General features: G+C 41.7%; 1 protein-coding gene across 3 annotated transcripts in view; it reads left to right on the top strand.

Annotated features, from left to right (window-relative positions):
* Positions 1-378: 378 nt before the first annotated feature.
* MSRA (methionine sulfoxide reductase A) overlaps positions 379-18566 on the top strand; it is a 270384-nt gene continuing 252196 nt past the window's right edge. Inside the window, exons 1-2 of one of the 3 annotated variants that reach the window (XM_082757572.1) lie at positions 379-840; positions 1177-1265. In XM_082757572.1, the coding sequence (XP_082613698.1) occupies positions 1190-1265 (76 nt within the window). In that variant the 5' untranslated portion in view covers positions 379-840; positions 1177-1189. Of the gene's footprint in view, positions 841-1068; positions 1266-1697; positions 1748-18566 lie in introns of those variants that run through there. The other 2 variants (XM_082757571.1, XM_082757573.1) reach the window with 2 other exon arrangements.

Genomic DNA, 18566 nt, shown 5'->3' with positions numbered 1-18566 from the left:
ATGTTTTCCCTTGCTCTGAAATCACTGTGCAAGACTCCTGTCTAGTTCACAAACCTTTGCATTCTACAGTTTTTCTAAGAAATTCTTTTCTATTGACCATGACTTTACAAACAGATTGAGCTTCAACTGTCTCAAAAACAAAACATCATTGTTCTGGCTTCTATATGTCTTCTGTATTAAAAACCCATACTGGTTGATGGCTTATCTTCGATGTGAAGTGTGTATTATCACTCCTCAAAATATGGTGGCTATTTTCTACAAGTACTTACACTCCGTTCACTTTTTGTTTCTGTATTTTTATTGCAAACATACATACAGACACTGGTATCTGGAGATGCATTACTTAGAGAACATTCTTCATACATATAAACTCTGCATGATTGACACGAGGCAGTGCATTGGCTAAACATAACAGAAGAGACTGCTACCTCTATCCATAAACTCTGGAAAAAAAAAAAAAAAAGATTATTACAGAATAGGTCATATTACTGCATGAGGAACCTGTGTAGTACATTTTCTTGAGTATGTTTGCACATTTCTCTTTCCCCTGGCCCAACTGGGGGTCACAGGCAAAAACCCAGAGGGCGGTTGTGGTGCATTGGCATACTCCAAGAGGAGCAGGCATATGAAAAAAAAATAAATCTGAAGCAGCCCTCTTGCATAAACACCATGTATTAAGCGCCCAGAGAGACCAAGCAGCACATCCCACGGGCGTTTATGGAGCTCTGAGCAAAAGGCCAGGGCCAAAGTGCAGCGGGCAGAGCTAACGAGGAGTCGAGCCCTCACAGCACACGCCTCCAGAGCGCTGCCAGCACCCTTCAGAGCACCCAAGGGACACCCGTGAGTGACAGGAGACGGCGCTGCCCCCCTCAGGGCTGCCCCCCTCAGAGATCTCAGCACACCAAGGCCAGGCGGGGGGCATCCCCTCAGGGCACGGTGCCCTCGGCGGCTCGGCAGGGGGCGATCCTCGCACCTCGCCGCCTCACGCCCGCCATTTTCTTCTTCCTCCTCCTCCTCCTCCTCCTCCTTCTCCCGCCGGTCCCAACGGTCCGCGCGCGCCGCTCCCCGCCCCGCCGCCATCACCCCCCCCCCACCCCACACCCCAAAACGACTCCCTTCGGGGGCGATGCCAACGGCGCCGCGACGCCCCCTCTTCCTCTTCTTCCTCCTCCGCAGCTCCACCTTCAGCATGGGCGAATCGACCTCCCGGCTGCCCCTCGAGGGAGAAGCGCTCCCCGGCAGGAGCCAGCGCATCCCGGTGGCAGGTAATGGCGACCCCCCCCCCTCCATCTCTGCCCCTCAGCCCCTGAGGCGGCCCCGGCTCCCTCAGGCGGCCCCGCGCATGCGCGCTGAGGCGGGACGAGGGCGGGGAGGGAGGGAAAATGGCGGGCGCCGCCTCACAGCCGTGTGGGAGGAGCGGGCGGGACGCCCTGGGAGGGGATTTGTGTTCGTCATGGTGTTTCCTGGGTGGGCTCGGGGGGGGAGAGGAGCACCTAATCGATTGGTGGAGCGGCCAACGAGGCTGGTTTTCGTTTGTCCATACGTGGGTTTTGTGGTTAATTTTTGCCTAGGGGGTTTAAAAACATTACCTAACCCTTCACGTCTCTGTTACACAATACCTAATAACGGCATCAAAACATGGTGTGGGTGTGCCAACCCCAGTGTTTGGAAAACTGAACTTCTCGAAAGATAATTCGGTGGTTTTGCAGTGTTCTTCCTTTCATTTTGTGTAAATGAGAGGTGTCAGGTAAGCAAAGCAGCAACCTCGAGTTAAGGAGCTGATTTTGCCTTCTGTCAGTCGTCCTAGGAACAGAAAACATCGCAACATCATCGTCACTGCTAAATAGGAGTCAAAGTGGCACCTGCATGCTGCATTATTTGTGATCATTACTCCCTTTCACAAGGCAGTTTTTCAGAAGTATTTTCGTGCCAGGCATCCAAGGTCTTTCATGAAACCTGTGAACTTAGGAAAAAAAATAAACACATTAAGGTCCGTAAGTGCTGGAGGGAGAATTATAAATGTCTGATGGTATAATCTGAGTGGAAAGAGTGTTTGAGAGCAAGAAAAAATGGATTTTACAGGTGCTTGGTAAAATCCTGGAGGTGGCAAGAAGGTGATGGTGAAAATAAAGGCAGCAGGAAGAATATTGTGTCTGATGTGGAGAAGTTGTAGTCAAAGGGGTACAGAGAAAGGCTTATGTCTTCAGGGCAGTGAACTTTAGAGATAATACTAAGAGTTGCGTGGATTAAATGGTGGATTAAATTGGCATCTTCCTGTTGCTTATTGATAAAAACCTGGATAAAAGATAATGCTAAATCCTGTTTATGCTTTTTAACTCCATAGATAGAATACTTTTGTGCAGTTATACAAAAACGTTCTCATAAAGCCAATTACAATTTCTTTTTTGGCATTTTTATTCTATGACTAAGCATGGTATCATATACTTAATAACAGCTTGGAGCTCCAACGAATTGCAAAAGTTAAAATAAGATGTTAACTACTTTGCGAAAAGAATGGCAAGTTAAATTTTAAACATCGTGTAACATTTCCTCAGAAATATTTCCTCTGTTTAAAGTGTTTCTAGACTGTGGGTCTGGAGAAACGTTTACTGGAAGGGATCTTCAGTCCAGCTCCTGTTCCAGTGCTGCTCTGGCTTCTAGTGAGCATTTCCATATATCTGATGTGAACCAAGGCACAGTTTGTGGTTGCTTCCATTTCCGATACTGGTGCTACTGAGAAGGGCTTGCTGAGCTGTCATTCTCACTTCTGTTCAGCTGCTGTGTTATTGCCCCTTAGTTCTCCTTTCACCTGCTGAAACAAGCCCAGTTTGTGTGCTGTAGGCTGCTGACCAACTCAACCATTGACCTTGCAGACCTCCACCAGTCCATTAACACCTCTTTTCAGAGTGGACCCGCAACCAGTTAGAGTATTCCAGGTGAATTCTTACCAGTACAGCATAGAAGAGAATACTTTTTCCTCATTTTGCTATCATCTATGCTCCTTGTAATGCAGCCCAATACAGAGTTAGCTTTATTTGCAATGAGAGCACATTGCTGGTTCATATTTAACCTGGCATCCAGCATAATCCCAAATCCTTTCCAGCAGGGCTGAGATTATTTTGCAGCAGTGCAGAACCTGTACTTCTCATTGCTGACCTTCATGTGGTGTCTGTTGGCATAGACCTGAAAACTTTCAAGGTCTTATTGGGCTGAAGGTCTGTTGTTTGGCATGTCCACTCTCACCTTCAGTTTAATGTCATCCTCAAACTTGCTGAATGTGTTTTCTGTCACATCATTCATGTTCTTGTTTAAGGTATTGAATGATATTGGCCCCAGCATCAGCCCCTGGCATAACCTGCTACACACGAGAAATCAAGATATTGATCACTGCCTTTTGATTTTGGTGATCCTGACAGTTTTTGACGTGTCTAGTGTCTACCAATCTGTTCTTTGAGCCTGTACTTTCACAGTTTCCAAATGCATATACCGTAAGAGATGGTGTCAGAAGCCCTGCTGAAGTCAACGTGTATTACATCCACTGCTTCGCCCTAATCTGCATAGCTGTCATTTAATTGTGAAAGGCAGCCTGGCTGGTCAAGCGTGATTTACCTTTGGTAAATGTGTTGACTATTCCCAATTACTTTCTTGTTCTCTTTGTGTTGGGAAATGGTTTCCAAGAGGACACGTTCCATGATCTTTTCTGTGGCTGAGCTGAGGCTGACCAGCATCTAGTTCCTCAATCCTCTTTTTGCTTTCCTTAAAAATGGCTGTTTCTAGTCATCAGCAATCTCTCCCAATCACCTAGATTTTTCTAGATACTACCCTATATCTGTCACAGTGCTGTGACAGTCACAGCAGTGAGTTTGCTCCACAACCTTGGACAAACTTCACATGGCTCCTTGGATCTGAACACCTTTAACTTCTTTAAGTAGTCATAAGCTGTTTCCCCCCACATTGTTTGCTGCTCTCCTTTCCGTGTGTGCTGGTGCATGCACAGGTTTTGGAACAGTCTTTGTGAAGAAGCAAAAGTAGTGTTGAGTACTTCAGTCTTCCATACTACTTCTGGGTTGCCTTCTGTAGTAATTAATGCACCTAATTTTTTTTTTCCTTTTTCAACTGTAATTTTTGTGGAATTGGTTCTTATTGCTGTTTATGACCATAGTTAGTTTTAATTCCAGCTTCAGCCTTTTAGATTTCATGTCTAGAAGCCTAAGAAATGCTTTTCTGTCCTTCCTTTGTTGCTTGTTATTGTTTCTACTTCGTGCATGCTCTCTCTTAGTGTTTTACTTCACTAAGAAGTTATGTGCTTCTGATGAAGTTCCCATTTTTCCTCTGTGATGCTTTATTCCTTAGCTCTCGTAGAAACTTTTCAGCAAAAACCAGACAGCTCTGGAGGGCACCTTCTGCCTTTGGCAGCCTTGCAGGACCTTGTACATAGCTATTACCTAAATAAGCCAGAATCTGCTCTTTCAAAGTCCAAAATGCTAAATCTGCTGTTTGCCTTTCCAGCCTTCCTTTGGATCCTGAACTCCATCATCTTGTGGGCGCTGCAACTCTCTGCCACCTATGGCTGCACTGTTGCCAGTTCTTCCCCGCTTATGAACAGCCGGTCAAGTAAAACATTATCCTTGGTTGGTCCTTCTGGCATTTTTGTTAGGAAATTGCCACCAGTGCAGGTTCCAGAATTGCTTGCACAACTTGGTGTTACAGTCCCAGCAGATGTCTGGGAACTGAGGTCCCCCTGGGTGACCAAGGCCTGCAGTCTGGAGACTTGTGCTGGCTCGTTGTGGACTTCCCTCCTCTTGGTCAGCAGCTCTGTAGTGGACCCCAAACCACACCATCTCCAGTGTTTCCTTCCCCCCTGATCTTGACTCAGAGACACTCAACAGACGTGACTACATTTACACTGGAGCTCTTTGCTGCAGAGTGCAGCTCCCCATCCTAGACTGCTGACTAACCCTTCCTGCGAACCCCCTTCCTATCCATGACACTGCTCAAGCTGCGTGTGCTGCACCACGTCTCCAATTCCGATCACATCATAGGTCTGTGACCACAGTTGGGCATCCAAGTTGTCTTATTTATGAGCCAAACTTTGCCTTAGTGTATGGACACTCAAGGAAAACATCTGTCAGACATTTCTATGAAGCAGGAACCAGCACCGGTCCTAATCCAGTGACCTGAGGTGTCCATCGTGTTCAGTGTGAAAAGGATCTAGATGAAGAGTCGCAGCCCCTTTACCATGCATTCCCATTTGAAGATGTTGTTGATCTGCTCCTCCTCCCTCATTCAATATAGCTTGTTCACCCCACTGCTGCCATCCCCGTGGAGAAGGTTGCGTTACACCTCCTTGCACATCTTGGTCCTGATGCACCAAGTTCCTCTTGCCTTGTAGGTGTCTGATGGGCATGGATGCTTTCTGCCCCTCAGTGGGATTTGTTGTTTTGAGGGAACCTCTCAGCTGAGAGTTCCTGCTTGCTGTTTACAAACCTTGTGAGTGCAGAGAGTGGCTCAGGCTGTGCTGCAGCCCAAACGAGAGGAAAAAAAAGCCAAGTGACAGCTTCAGCTTGGAAATTGCATTTAATCCAGCCTTGCAAAAAGCTACGTGGCATTCCTTTCTCTTTAAGTTGCTGACCACAGGGTTATGTGAGACTTGACCTTGTCTGCCTTGTTTTTTTGTGTTGTTACTTATTTAGGGTCTGAGTCTAAGCAAATTATGGAGTTAAACCTTTGCTATGACGTGAAATTCTGTGAAGTGACTGGTAGTAGCTGGTTTGTGATTCAGTTCGTAAAAGTGAGGGAAAGTTTGATAAAATACTGTGCTGTGAGTTGAAAACAATGCAAACGGTAGTAAACCTCACTTTTTTTTGTAATGTAGTTGGATTTATCTGGTCTTCAACAAATTTCATAATCTGGGAACGATGTTGTGCCTTTTCTTTCCTTGCAGTTGAGCTGCTGCATTCGTTTTTTGAAAATTATGCTTTTCATATGATTTCTGTATAGTGGCGCAGTACGATGTCATGTTCCATAGTAAAATTGCGTATTATTTATTGCTTCTGCCTTTCTCGTAGAATTCCAGTTTTCAGAATAAATTTTAGTTGCAATGTCGTTGAAACATTTTTACGTTTTGGTGAGTATGTATTGTTCACTTTATTTAATTGGCTGTTTTATTTTATGATAGGGGTAGGAGCACTAGTCAAGGAGCCCTGATAATGCAGAGGGAACCCCCTGTGTGAGACATGATGTAATCCTATATATATGTATATATATATATGCACACAGCTGTTTTTCTCAGCTACTTAGCCTGAGATAGCAGAATATTGTTAATTTAAAGGAATATTTTGTCCTACTGATCCCAGTGAGTAGTGCCAGGAAATATTTTCTTCCTGGTCTCAGCCGTGCTCCTTGCAGAGACACTCAGGTACATCTGGGGTGGGTTAACTTTCCTGAGGCAGTAAAGGTACAACTCAGGGGGTAGACAGCCTTTCAATTATGTAAAGCTGTTAAAACTTCTAGCTTTATATGTAGTGATAATTACACATTTTGGGGGAGGTGATTGTGAACTTCAGTCTGACCTGCATAAAAAAGAGCACAACATTTCCATGAATTAATTCTTACTCGAATCGGATCATGCTCTTTAGAGAAAACGTCCTTTGACAGAGAACCCACTGCAAAATTTCATAAATTGCTCCAATGTTTCTTAACTCTCTCCATTAAAAAATGTGTATTTTGATTTAGTTTCTTTTGTCTGATCTTGCAGCTATTGACACTTATGACAGTTTTCTTCATGGGATGAACGGAATGATAGTAGGTTTTCCTGAATTACATTTAGATGGTAATTAAATTGCTGGTCAACCTATTAAAAAAAAAACAAAACAAAACAAAAAAACCCACAAAACGTAAAGACTTAATCAGACATAAACCAAGCAAAGTAAACTCTTCTGTTCTCTCAGCAAAAGACATGTTTTTTTTTTGTCCTCCGTTCATTCTTGTTTCTTTTTCTTAAACTGTCATCACTTAGTTAACATCTTCCTTGACTTGTCACTATCAGCAGCAGTGACAAAAGATTTTAGTAGCTCTAGTGTTGGTGTCAGCTGCAGTCTTGTTACTACCCAATATTTTCCTGTTTGCATATCAAAGGATAACTTACATTTGAGACCAAAACATTGCTCTAGGAGCTCTGTGTACCTAAGAATTTTTAAAGTCATTGGTACGGTGTATGATTCTGTTATTAACTGTTTAATTCCAAGCCTGTTTATTTTACATAAAATAAAGAGGTGGAGCAAGACTCTTCTTGCTGCAGAGAGAGCTGAAATGCAGGAAATTCCATTTAAACTTAAGAAGAAAACTTTTTTTTGTTTCGATTTTCTCCAGGGTGAGCAGGGATAGGTCATTCTTGTAGACCTCTTGGTGGATGTACTGAAGTTTTACAGCAGAGATCACTTTCTCTTCCTTCAGAGCCACGCTTCTTTGCATTACACTTCTGCACAGCATGGACAGGTATTTTATGGGAACTGCTTTGCTCTTCTTGTTCTGTTCCCTGCCTCTGGAAGCATTGTATGCTTTTCAAAGGATTTAGACAGATTGCATTTCACCCTAATTGACTCTACATGCGTGAAAGATAGTAGATCTTACATTCTTAAGTTTACTTCATGAGAGGTTTTTAAATGAGATGATATATCCCATCAGGACCCACTTAGTTGATTTCTAATACAGCATTTAGTTGGAGATCTTTTAAAGATTTATGGTTCATGAACAGTAAAAATAAATAAACATTCAGAAGCAGAACTAGCCCTTTGGATTGGTTGCTTCTATACCTGTTTAATTTAGAGAGATTTCAGTCCACACTAAACTTTTTTTTAGTGTTCTTTAAACATGAACCAAATTATTGGGATCCAACTGTTTCTGGTGGTCTGGATGCCATTGCCAGCACCAGGAGGTGGCCAGCAGGACTGCCCGTGGCAATGGGCTAAAGCTGAAAGTTGTGATTTCTCACTCATGTTTATGGCCTGATGGGAAGCCCTCCTGGTAGAACTCAATCCCTGTGGACGTGGCCATGGGATCATCCAGTCATGTTCTCAGCAGCCAGTGAATCTGTCATCATTAAAGTTTAAATTGTGCTGAGTTATAACGATAGAAGGACGCTGCACTGGTAAAGCGTGCTGGGAATCACTGATCATCAGCTCTCTTACTAATAAGTCATCAATACTTTTCTACCAAGGGTGAGTGGCAAAAGGGAGACCAGCTGAATGGGACAGCCTGATCCCTTGCTGCTTGTCAATTAACATGTCATGGAAATGTCCGTGTTTCTGTAACCTATTTGTCCTGTCCAGCATTGCGGAAAAAATCTGGTACCTTATGCTTACTGATTGCCTAAATATGTATGTGCTGTTTGAGAAGTTTTAAATAGATTCTCCCCGATGTTCTGACCGTTTGCCGAATTGTGTAAGACGCAAGATTTTGCAATAGAATTGCAAACTCAAATGTAAGCTTAAGGTTTTTTAGGATGGTTTTCAGTAAAATAGGAGGAACAAACTGAAAAACATTAGAAGTTTTTTCCTTTAATGATTTATAACGTTTTTTAAGCATGGGCAAATATAAAACTTATTTGTGGATGCAAAGTTGATACCAGTGTACTTTAGACTGAAGGTCTCAAATTCTTCAGCTTTAGACTGAAAGTCTAAAATACAGAATATTGAGTGAGATTATGCCATAGAACAAAGACTACTAGAGAAATAGAGTTTCTCTTAAGGTTTAGAAAGATTAATTTCATTATGTTTTTTCCACCACTTCATTTACATGATAACAGTGTCTTATATAACGAACTAATTGGTTACCTGTTTTTGCTGAAATTTGGAAGGAATGTGGGTTAATAATAATGAGATCTGGCTTCCACTGAAGTGTAGTTCAGGACCATATTGAGTAACAATGTTGGATGTGGTCTAGCATTTCTCAATTTCAATTTACCTTTCTTATTCAGAAGGGTTAATTACTTATTTCTTCATTGTAAGAAACAATCTTTGCCTCAAATATGCTCAAGCCATCGATTTCCATAAATTATTAAATTTCATTACGGTTCCACTCCTTATGCCAAGATTCAAATCAGAAAGAATGTAAAGCAGAGCATGCTTCCTCGTGGAAGCACCCAACAGCAGGTCATTATCTGAAAGACAACTTCTGAAATTTGGTGTTACCACTTCTTTACAGGTAGACATGGGATGAATTTGCTTGGAAATTCTGGATGTAATATCATGCCATGGCTTTTTCTCTTTTTCTCTTTTCTCTTTCCTTTTTTTAATCTTTTTTTTTCTTCGTTAGGCATTTATGGCTAAACAGCTTGTATGCAGGCCAAGTGTTCAGTTATAAATATTGTACTGTCATTGGGAAAACAGGAATTACTTTTTAACCACCCATTGCATTTGCATTTTGGAAGGTGTTGCAAGGAGAAGCAAAGGTTAAGTCAATCTAAAGGGATTTTTGTTTTGTTTTGTTTTGTTTGCATGTGCTTTTTGCTCTTGGCAGCTGGAAAGCAACAACAACAACAAAAAGGAAGTTAGCATGCACACACAATGCTCGATAGATTAAAAACATTCAGCAAATATGTTTACAGAGCTGCACATCCAGCTGTCAAACGGTGCTCCCAAGACAACGCCGCCCCGATGAAAAAAACCCCGCGCTTCCTTATCACCTCTACCTACACCGCAGCATGAAGGGCTACGTCATTCATCAATAAGCCCTCTCCAAAAAAAAAAAGAAGAAAAATAAAAAAAAAAAATTAAAAAATCCCTTGCCAAGTCCCCGGAGCTTCTTGCTGGCTACTTAGCATGCTTCTCACGGGCGGCCGCGCGTCGACACGAAGCGGCGCCGCACAAAGCGGCACCCCCAGGACTGCGGCGGGGCTGGTGCGCAGGAAGCTCTCCCCAGGGTTTCTCCTGGCAACAGCGCGGGTTGCTGGGAGACAGAATTACTGAAATGGGAGAAACTTTCCCCAACTGGCAGCCTCTTGAATGCAAATCAGGCTTGAAGGAGACTCCTCGTGCCGATAACCGCAATTTCCCTCGCTGAAATGAAAAATGAATCCAGAGGTTCGTTATGCAGGGGATTATGCGTGATGCCGCTCTGAGGAATCACTCAAAGTTGTGTAATAAAAGCGGATAATTATTTCTAGGGAAAGGTAGTGGCATGGTACATGGGATTCAATAGCTTCTCATTGCTGCTACGAGCTGCTCTAGCTTCTCGTTACATCCCTACATTGAGAAGGGATATAACGTGTGAATTTGCTATATTTGCGTCGTTAAATAAACCTGTCAGAAGCGTGACGCTTGTATTTGCATGGGTTATTTTTTCATGTTTTTCACTATTCACAAAGTAATATATAATATTATTGTGTGAAGCCTGGGATACTTCGAACTCCTTTAGCTAATTGTGGCCATTTTATCTTTAATGCAATTTTTGCATGAATGACATTGACCTGACATTTTGCTAATGTTGTGACTTCAGAAAAATGGGTGGTGGAGAGAAGCATCTCACTGTCTTCACTTGCCTTAATGCTATGGTTTAAAACCTTTTGCACTTAGATGCTAAAGATCCGTGGAGCCCAGCTGTGTCTTCAGTAGTGCCTGTGTAATTTGGATAAACACATTTTCTTCTTTTTAAATAAGGTGTGTGGCTGACTTCGCCATAGTCACAGTAGCACAAAGTTAGTATATATGGGGAAGATTAAGTTGTTTTTAAATAATGGGCTGTCGTGGCTATTCATGTACAAGTAGGCATTGCTAAAACAGTGCTTATCACAGGTAGAGGCACAGGATTGGGCTGCCAGCTCCTACTTCTCTTTCCATATCAGAAAGAGGAACATGGGGGAAAGCTCGTGGTTTGGCTCTACATGGCACCAAGTACACAGCAGAGACAGAGCACTGGAAGGGACGGTTGCGATCATTGATGTGGTGGATGTCAACAGACATCACAACCAGGTGAACGGCATCCCCAAAATGCCTCTTTCATCCCTTTCATCTCACAGCCACTGATGGGGTGAGTCCTGCCTTCGCTGGCTCAGGCATCCAGGCAGTGCACGCTGGGCACAACGGGCAACCATGGGCCCATTGGCTTGTGTTTCATCAGTGTAGCTTTATTTAAAATCAACACAGACTATTTAAAATGTTTTAATTTTGACCCTACTATTTATTGCTCTTTTTGTCCCTTTGTTTATTGTGTCTGCCTAGTCACTTAGCACCTCTCTTTTCTGTCATTTCCTTAATGAGAGAAACTTGTCACATGCCTTTGCATCCCGTGCTCTGTTAAAGAGTAAAGCTATTTTAATGTCTTCCTGTAAAATACGTCACTTTTCGAAACATATAATTGCACTTTTTAACATGGTTGAGCTGTGTTTATATATGGCATTCTTAAAGCAAAGGGTAACTGGTGTGGACACTCATTCAAACCAGATCTGACCATGATTTATGCTATGGTTACAAGAACAGATTAGCATGGTGTAAGCCAGGTGTGGATTTATAGCATAACTTCTCCAGGTACCTGCCTATGTGCATGCCTTTGTTGTGCACCAAACTCTTAGTAATCTGTCTGGTTTCATGGAAAGATAATAATCTTTGTTACATTTACTCTGGGGTAAAAAAAGTGCAGATAACTCAAAGAGATGCTCTAATATTTTGAGAATTTTGTTTGTGTGAGTCATTTTTGTCTTCTGTTTTTCCCAGAGCACCACAACCAAACTTAATTGAAGGAATGTTATTCAATGACCTATTCCTGTAGTCAGTACTTAGGGCAAAACAAAATTTTCAAGGTTTTACACCGAGTCAAAACTTTTTTTTTTTCCACTCACTTCATCGTATGCTGGATCACAGAATTATAATTTTATTCTTTCTTTTCTTTGATTTTCTTGGTTCATGTACGTGTACAACACTTCCAATAATGAAGAAAAGAATCTCCAAAGTCAAGTTATGCTAAAAGAGAGTTCAGTTGTTCACATATGTAACTGCAGAAGTGCAGCTTTGGTTCCCTCAGAACCTTGTTATACGGTGATGCGATAAAGAAAAAAGGGAGTATGATGTTAAAAAACTTGCATGCTTTAATTGATTTGAAAGTAGGTGAATGCAAAATAGACCTTACATTAGGTTACCAAAAGGCAGTTTTAAGGTTGTTAGAATGCTTTAGTTATTAATCTGTATCTTAGTCCTTTTGTGTTTCTTTGATGCATAGTATTTACTTTCATTTTTTGGGGGGTATAAAAAGCTTCTGTGCTTTAATTAAAGTCTTCTTGTCAAATTTATACCTTCAAATTACAATGATGTACCTTGCCTTAACTACCATTTTATGTAATTTTCATTTAGAAGTTTATTCTTTCTTTGCAACTCTTGAATTTTTTGGCTTGTAATTTGTTGTGTGATGGGTTCTGTTTTATCTTGCGTGTTAATATTTTATTTATTATGTGTAGGCTTTCAGTGGTATGGATACATTTGTATATTGCTCATTGAGATATGTGCAGATTTTTATGATCCATATGAAACTTGCATTTAAATTTCTAGTACAATTAGAATAATACATATAAATAAGTCCTAAGCTCAAATATGATAAAAACCCATGCAATATATAATGATGTTTATTGCAGCTTCTTATTTATTGCTCATAGTTCCTTCTTGTTGGAGATAATGCAAAATGTATGTAGTGGAGTTTCATCTGCTTGGGTAAGGAGATTAGCTGGGTCTTAGTTTCAAAGATGGGATCTTATTTTCTATTGAGTCATGTGGCCAAATTGATTGTATCTGTATTTTTTACTGTAGTTTGGGCTTGCTTTTTCAGGAATTTGACTTTCCAGGAGCCTCTAATGATGTTCTAAGGCCTGCCCGAATTTCAGGAATGGCTGAGAAGCAGAACTTTGGTGGGAACCAGTTTTTTTTGGTGCTTGTCAGTGTGAGACAGAAAGCTGTGATCGTGAGAAGCTGTTTTTGCAGGTCAGAGCTTTGGTGCCTGAGACACTGGCTGTGAACTTCTGTGGGGAACCCAGCGAGAAGGCAGCAGTATCCTGCAAGGCAGGATTGTTCTGGTTAGACAGTGAAGTGGTCATGGCAAGCCTGAAGGTTAGCAGCAAAAGCATGCCACATCCTGGACTGCTGCTTTGTCATCAAAAACCACTAGATTTCCATTCTGTTTCCATTTCCATGCTCAATATTTCCCATGAACTGTAGCCATCTCTGTCCCTTGAGTAGGAGAAATGTTTCCACATCACACTGCTTGCTCTCCATGGGAAGCATGGGCTGGTTCTTAATGACAGCAATGTCCACTTTTGTTGGACATCCAAGGCATAATCCAGATTGTGTTGATGGTTCTCCAAAGCTCCTTCTGTTTGACGTTCATCTTTTCCTCTTTACAGGCTCAGAAATGCATTTTTTGTTTCATCACTGAATGCCTACAGATCTCAGCCTGGAACCTGGTTTTATATCTGTGGCTACATCAGCCCATGCCTGGTCCACTCACCCTGCAGGAGCTGGGGAGGTGGAGGGAGCAGGGAGGAGAAGCAGGTCTCCAGCTAGCTCTCTGGGACAGCAAAACAAAATGCAGTAGTGCAGGCTGTTACCTGCTCAGCTTGGAAAGCAGTGCCGTAGGATAGTTCAGGTTGGAAAGGACTCGAGGAGATCGTTGACTCGTGAGGTCAGTAGGTTGGTGGCTGATCTACTGGTCTTGTAGAGGACAGATCACAGACATGAGGATGTCTGGTACGGCACAGTGCACAACAGGAACTCTCCCACAAAGCTTTCCAAACCTCCTAGCCCACACTAGGAAAATCTGCTCACTGGTCATCAGGAGAAAGGGAAATTTAAGAATGTGTTCTTTCACCTACATGCTTGGGTTACAGGGATTAGAGCATTGCCAGAAGTGGAGTTTGCACCTCTGCAAAGCACCTGTGTTACAAACAAAACTGGAAAGCTGCTCTTGCTCTTCGGTACTCTGAATTGTAAGTTATAGAGCTGACACTTGTAGGTCTGACTGTGGAGCCTTGCTGCCCTTGGCAGACTCCTCAACATTTTGCATTTTTCCTGGACAACCACTCTAGATGGTAGGGAGTTGGAGAAGATGACCTCCAGACATTCCTTCCAACCTTGACCATTCTGCAGTTTGTTTATCTTTCTATTCAAGAGCTTTATTCCAGATGGTTTTCCTAGCCCTCGAGTTTGACGACACTCTCAGCCTGACCTTGTGATTTAGGTAAAACAGGACAAAATGTGGTCTCAGTGTGGAGATGCCTAGGTAAGTAAGGTTCAGACCGCAGAAGGTGGTGTTGCCCATTTAGAATGGGGATGAGAGTTCTTAAAATTTTTGTAGACATCATGTGCAGGCATTGTAGTTTGATTCCCGGGATAGGTGCTGAAGGTGCATGAATTTTTCTTGACTTTAAAAATTAGCTGTTTTCTTAAACTAAAAAGATCACAACCCGGAGGTAGGACTGGATTATCACCTTATAAATGTGGCTTGTAGTTTAGAAGAGGGCATTGCAACTTTTATAATCACGCAGAAAGCATTCAGCTATGAATTAGATAAATGCAACACAGAGGATTTTTTTTTTGTCGTAGGTATGTAATCATCTGCTGTTTCCCACAAGTTGTGCTTACATTTGAAAAAAGGACAAAATGCTACATTATGGAATCATTAGGTGATGTCCTGATATGTTTTACCAAACTGTGATACGAATTCTTCTAGGAGTATAAAAGTAAAGTATTTGCACCAGAGATTCCATTATAGTACGTAGAGTGTATGGGGGCTATTTTTCTTGCTTGCTTGCTTTAGTTTGTATTCCTCCCCAAGGACTCACCCTCTCGCCCTGCACTTACCAGGGCTGACCTGATGTGTGATGCGAGGCGCAGAACTGAACTTGTACAGGAGCTGCATGCAAACAACCTCCAACAAATTCAACTTCACGGAATAATAATGCTTAATTTTAGTAGTATCTTGAGTGACTGTTTGCAAAGTTACTGCTAAAAAGGGAATGGGAAAGAAAAGGAATTAGCAGGTGAACCAAATGTAGAGGGTGGATTCGTAGGCAGAGTGTACTAATACATCTTTGTATGAAGAAGAGAAATATCACTAAGATGACCCAGAGATATGTTTACAGTTAATTCTTCTTTAGGATAATAATTTAGCCAGTGATCTTTACTGTTTCCTTTTAATGATTCTGGAATGCTATGCTTCCTCTTTCCTTCCTCTTTCCTTCCTTTCTTCCTTTTTTTCCTCATATCTCCTTTAAAACCATTTCTAAGTTCAGCAGTTTGGGTGTAATTACTTGTTCCAGAGTGCAGCTGCAACCTATTGGGGTTGGACCTAATGATCTTTTGAGGTCCCTTCCAACCTCTACAATTCTGTGATTCTGAAATTAAGCAGTGCAACTAACAGGGTATCAGGTTTTCATGTTCATTTCTTCAGAAATTGAACATTCTGTTTTTTAAAAGTGTCTCTTGATGTTGTTAGCAACTGCACACGATTCCCATTAAAACAGTGTTGAGCGGAGGAGGGATTTGGCGTAGGACTTGCTTCTCAGTATTAAGTGGGTTAACAAATATGTTTTTGCATCAAGTTGTCTAAATTCCATACTATTTGATTTAATTTGGTCCCCTGTGCTGTACTGTGTCATCAAATTGCTTTTCAAAGTACCTGAAGGATGTTCTCTTTTGTGGAGTAGGATAACATCCCACTCGGTAGGTTGGATTCAGACTCTGAGTCCCAAGCATGGGCACTGCAGGCTCTTTCTATGCCAATAAATTAAACTATATATATACATATAAATATAATATAAATTATATATATTAGGGTCCTGCCCTATGGATGTTGAGGACTGTATGTGTAGATGCCATCCTTTGTGGCATACAAGTGTGGTGTGGCTGTGGCTAGGCTGGTGACACAGGTTCAGAGGATGGGACCTGCAACCATGAAACACCCATCAGTGGCACCTTTCTGTCTCCACACTTTGGTGTGCAGACTTCCTAAGCTGTCCATTTAAATGACTAAATTCCTGCTTGAGTCGTCATTAAGGAGTCACAGGAGTCATCCTTGTGTTGAGCGTTTCACATGCCAATTAAGACCTGCTCAGTATTCAATTTAATTTACAACAATTAAAAGCAAGCTTTTTGAATGAGAGAGAAAAAAGAGACCGTCAAATAAATACCCTGCGTATGTGGATATATGTGCACAGGCATTCCTGGGTACTGCTGTAGTAAAAATAAGTCATTCTGGTTTCATTAAACATAATGCCAATTTAGAAGTGGAAAATGAGTAAAAAATTGCTCTCTCAGGGCTGATTACTGGATGCAGGTGAGGAATTGTGAGATACTAATCTCTGTAGAACCATTTAAAACATTTAGATTGTGAGAATATAATAGTTGAAAAGAATGTTGAACACAAAATAAAGCCCTTTGTACTTGAAATTTACAACAAAGCTCTTGCTCAGTGCGTAACAAAGAATATGTTCTTATTCCTTACACATGGACTGTCAATTATGAGAGGGTAACCTGACCGCATTTTGGAAAAATTCTCTGTCTTGTTAATTTGATTTTTCAGAGAATCCTTTTTCATAATCACTGAAGATATTGAGACTTTCTATCCACTTCATTACAAGTCTATTTTCAGTATACCCAAGTTAACTGTAAGTGGATACCATTACGAATATCTACGTCTACCTAAAGTGCTATGCATATATTTTTCATGTTGCACACTGTAATTGCTTTTCTAAATGACAGTCACAAATGCCTGTGAAGCTGAGTTCCTAACATTTTGATTTTTGTAAGTATTTGTTTTTCTCCTGAGATATGAAGGAAAATTATAAACAGTTAAGGGTACCAATGATGTTTAAACTTTGATGTAGTACTTTATAAATATAATGCATGCATCTAAAGTCTTCTGAGTGGCACTGGACAAAGAGAATGGGAAAACACTTTAACCTATGAACGCAAATTCTCTTAGATATATTCAGGAAGAAAAAGCTGTCCACATTGCTGGAGAAGAACACACATAGTGAAGACTGACCTGTGTATTCTGCACTTTCAGACTGGGGCGTCATGCCTGCAGATGATGAGTTGTTGAAGTCTATTCCCACACTGAAATATTTAGGATGTTGTTGATAGCTTCCCATAGGGTTTGGACTTGCCATCTGTTTGCCTTGTGAAGCTGAGGAACACTCACCAGTGTCACAGTTGGCCAGCCCTAAAGCCACTGCACTGCAGCACAGTCTAGGCATGCAAGTTTGTTGTGTTGGGTTTCAACAGGATTTAATTGGAACGATCCATTTGTAGCATTAATCCTCCTCCAAAACGTCGCCTGACTACTGCAGCCTCCCACAGAAGAAGCTCCAATCGCGCATCCATTATGTTGTCGAAATGATAAATGAAGGTGGTAAGTGGTCAGCTGCCAAGGAAGACCGTCTGTCCTCCAGGAAAGTTAATTGGGTGCGTGCACAACGAGGCAAAAGTGGCTGTCATAGAGTCATAGAACGGCTTGGGTTGGAAGGGACCTTAAAGATCACCCAGTTCCAACCCCCTGCCATAGCAGGGATGCCACCCACTAGATCAGGTTGGCCAAGGCCCCATCCAACCTGGCCTTGAACACCTTCAGGGATGGGGCATCCACAAATTCTCTGGGCAACCTGTGCCAGTGCCTCACCACCATTAGGTAGATATAGGTGGCCCCTACGTCTCATCAGGCCACTGATGGCTCACACTAGGAAACTGGAGGACCTGAAAAATCCACTGGAGGTCCATGCGGGTCTTGACCTTCATGTTGGGATTGCTCATGCATTCAGAGGCCTTTTGTCTTGTTTTCTTTTTTTTTTTTTTTTTCTTTTTTTTTTTTGTGGTTAAACCTCGGAATGTCCACTTACTTCAGCTGTTGCTATCTCCATTTGCTTGTTGTGCATTGCCACATTATTTTTTTTAGTTTTTCACATACTTCTGTCTGTCTTCCTTGTTCTTTCATATTGTTCTCTGATATAGCTACATTCACTTATTTATGGAATCTTAGATCTTCACTAGTGTTTGGCTATTTAATAATAAATGAAAACAGAAAAGAGAAGCGTCATTAGGCAATTGTTACCATCTCCCCATAAGAACGGCCCAGGCAAAAGTAACCTTTTTCCTGACACTTAATGTATTTCACCTTTTAATAATACATCAAGAAAGCATCTGGCTCCAAAATCAGACTCCTAAAAAAATCTCTGCCTTGTTCTCAGAAGAATTGTTTCACTTATGTTTAAAGGGAATGCCTAGAACTGCTAACAGGAGTGTGAGAGCAGAAATGCTAGTAGAGGTAGCCCAGTCTTGATAAATTTGCCATATTAAGAATGTGTTTATTCTTAAGAATAAGGTGTTTGGGGGGGATATCATGCATATGCTGCTTACGAGCAGTGTTCTCATGTAACAGCTTAAGCAAATGGCTTACCTCTTCCATGCATAAGTTTTCCACTTGCTCATTTGACAGGTGTACTGCTATGGGTAGCCAGGTGTATGACTTCAGTGAGACACAGGTGCGCTTGAGTGTGAGGTGGAAAAATACGTGAATAAAGGAATTTTGAG

The sequence above is a fragment of the Aythya marila genome, assembly GCF_965140915.1.
Source record: "Aythya marila genome assembly, chromosome: 3".
Taxonomy (NCBI): domain Eukaryota; kingdom Metazoa; phylum Chordata; class Aves; order Anseriformes; family Anatidae; genus Aythya; species Aythya marila.
Note: the sequence above shows the minus strand (reverse complement) of the source record. Positions and strands in the feature narration are given on the sequence as shown.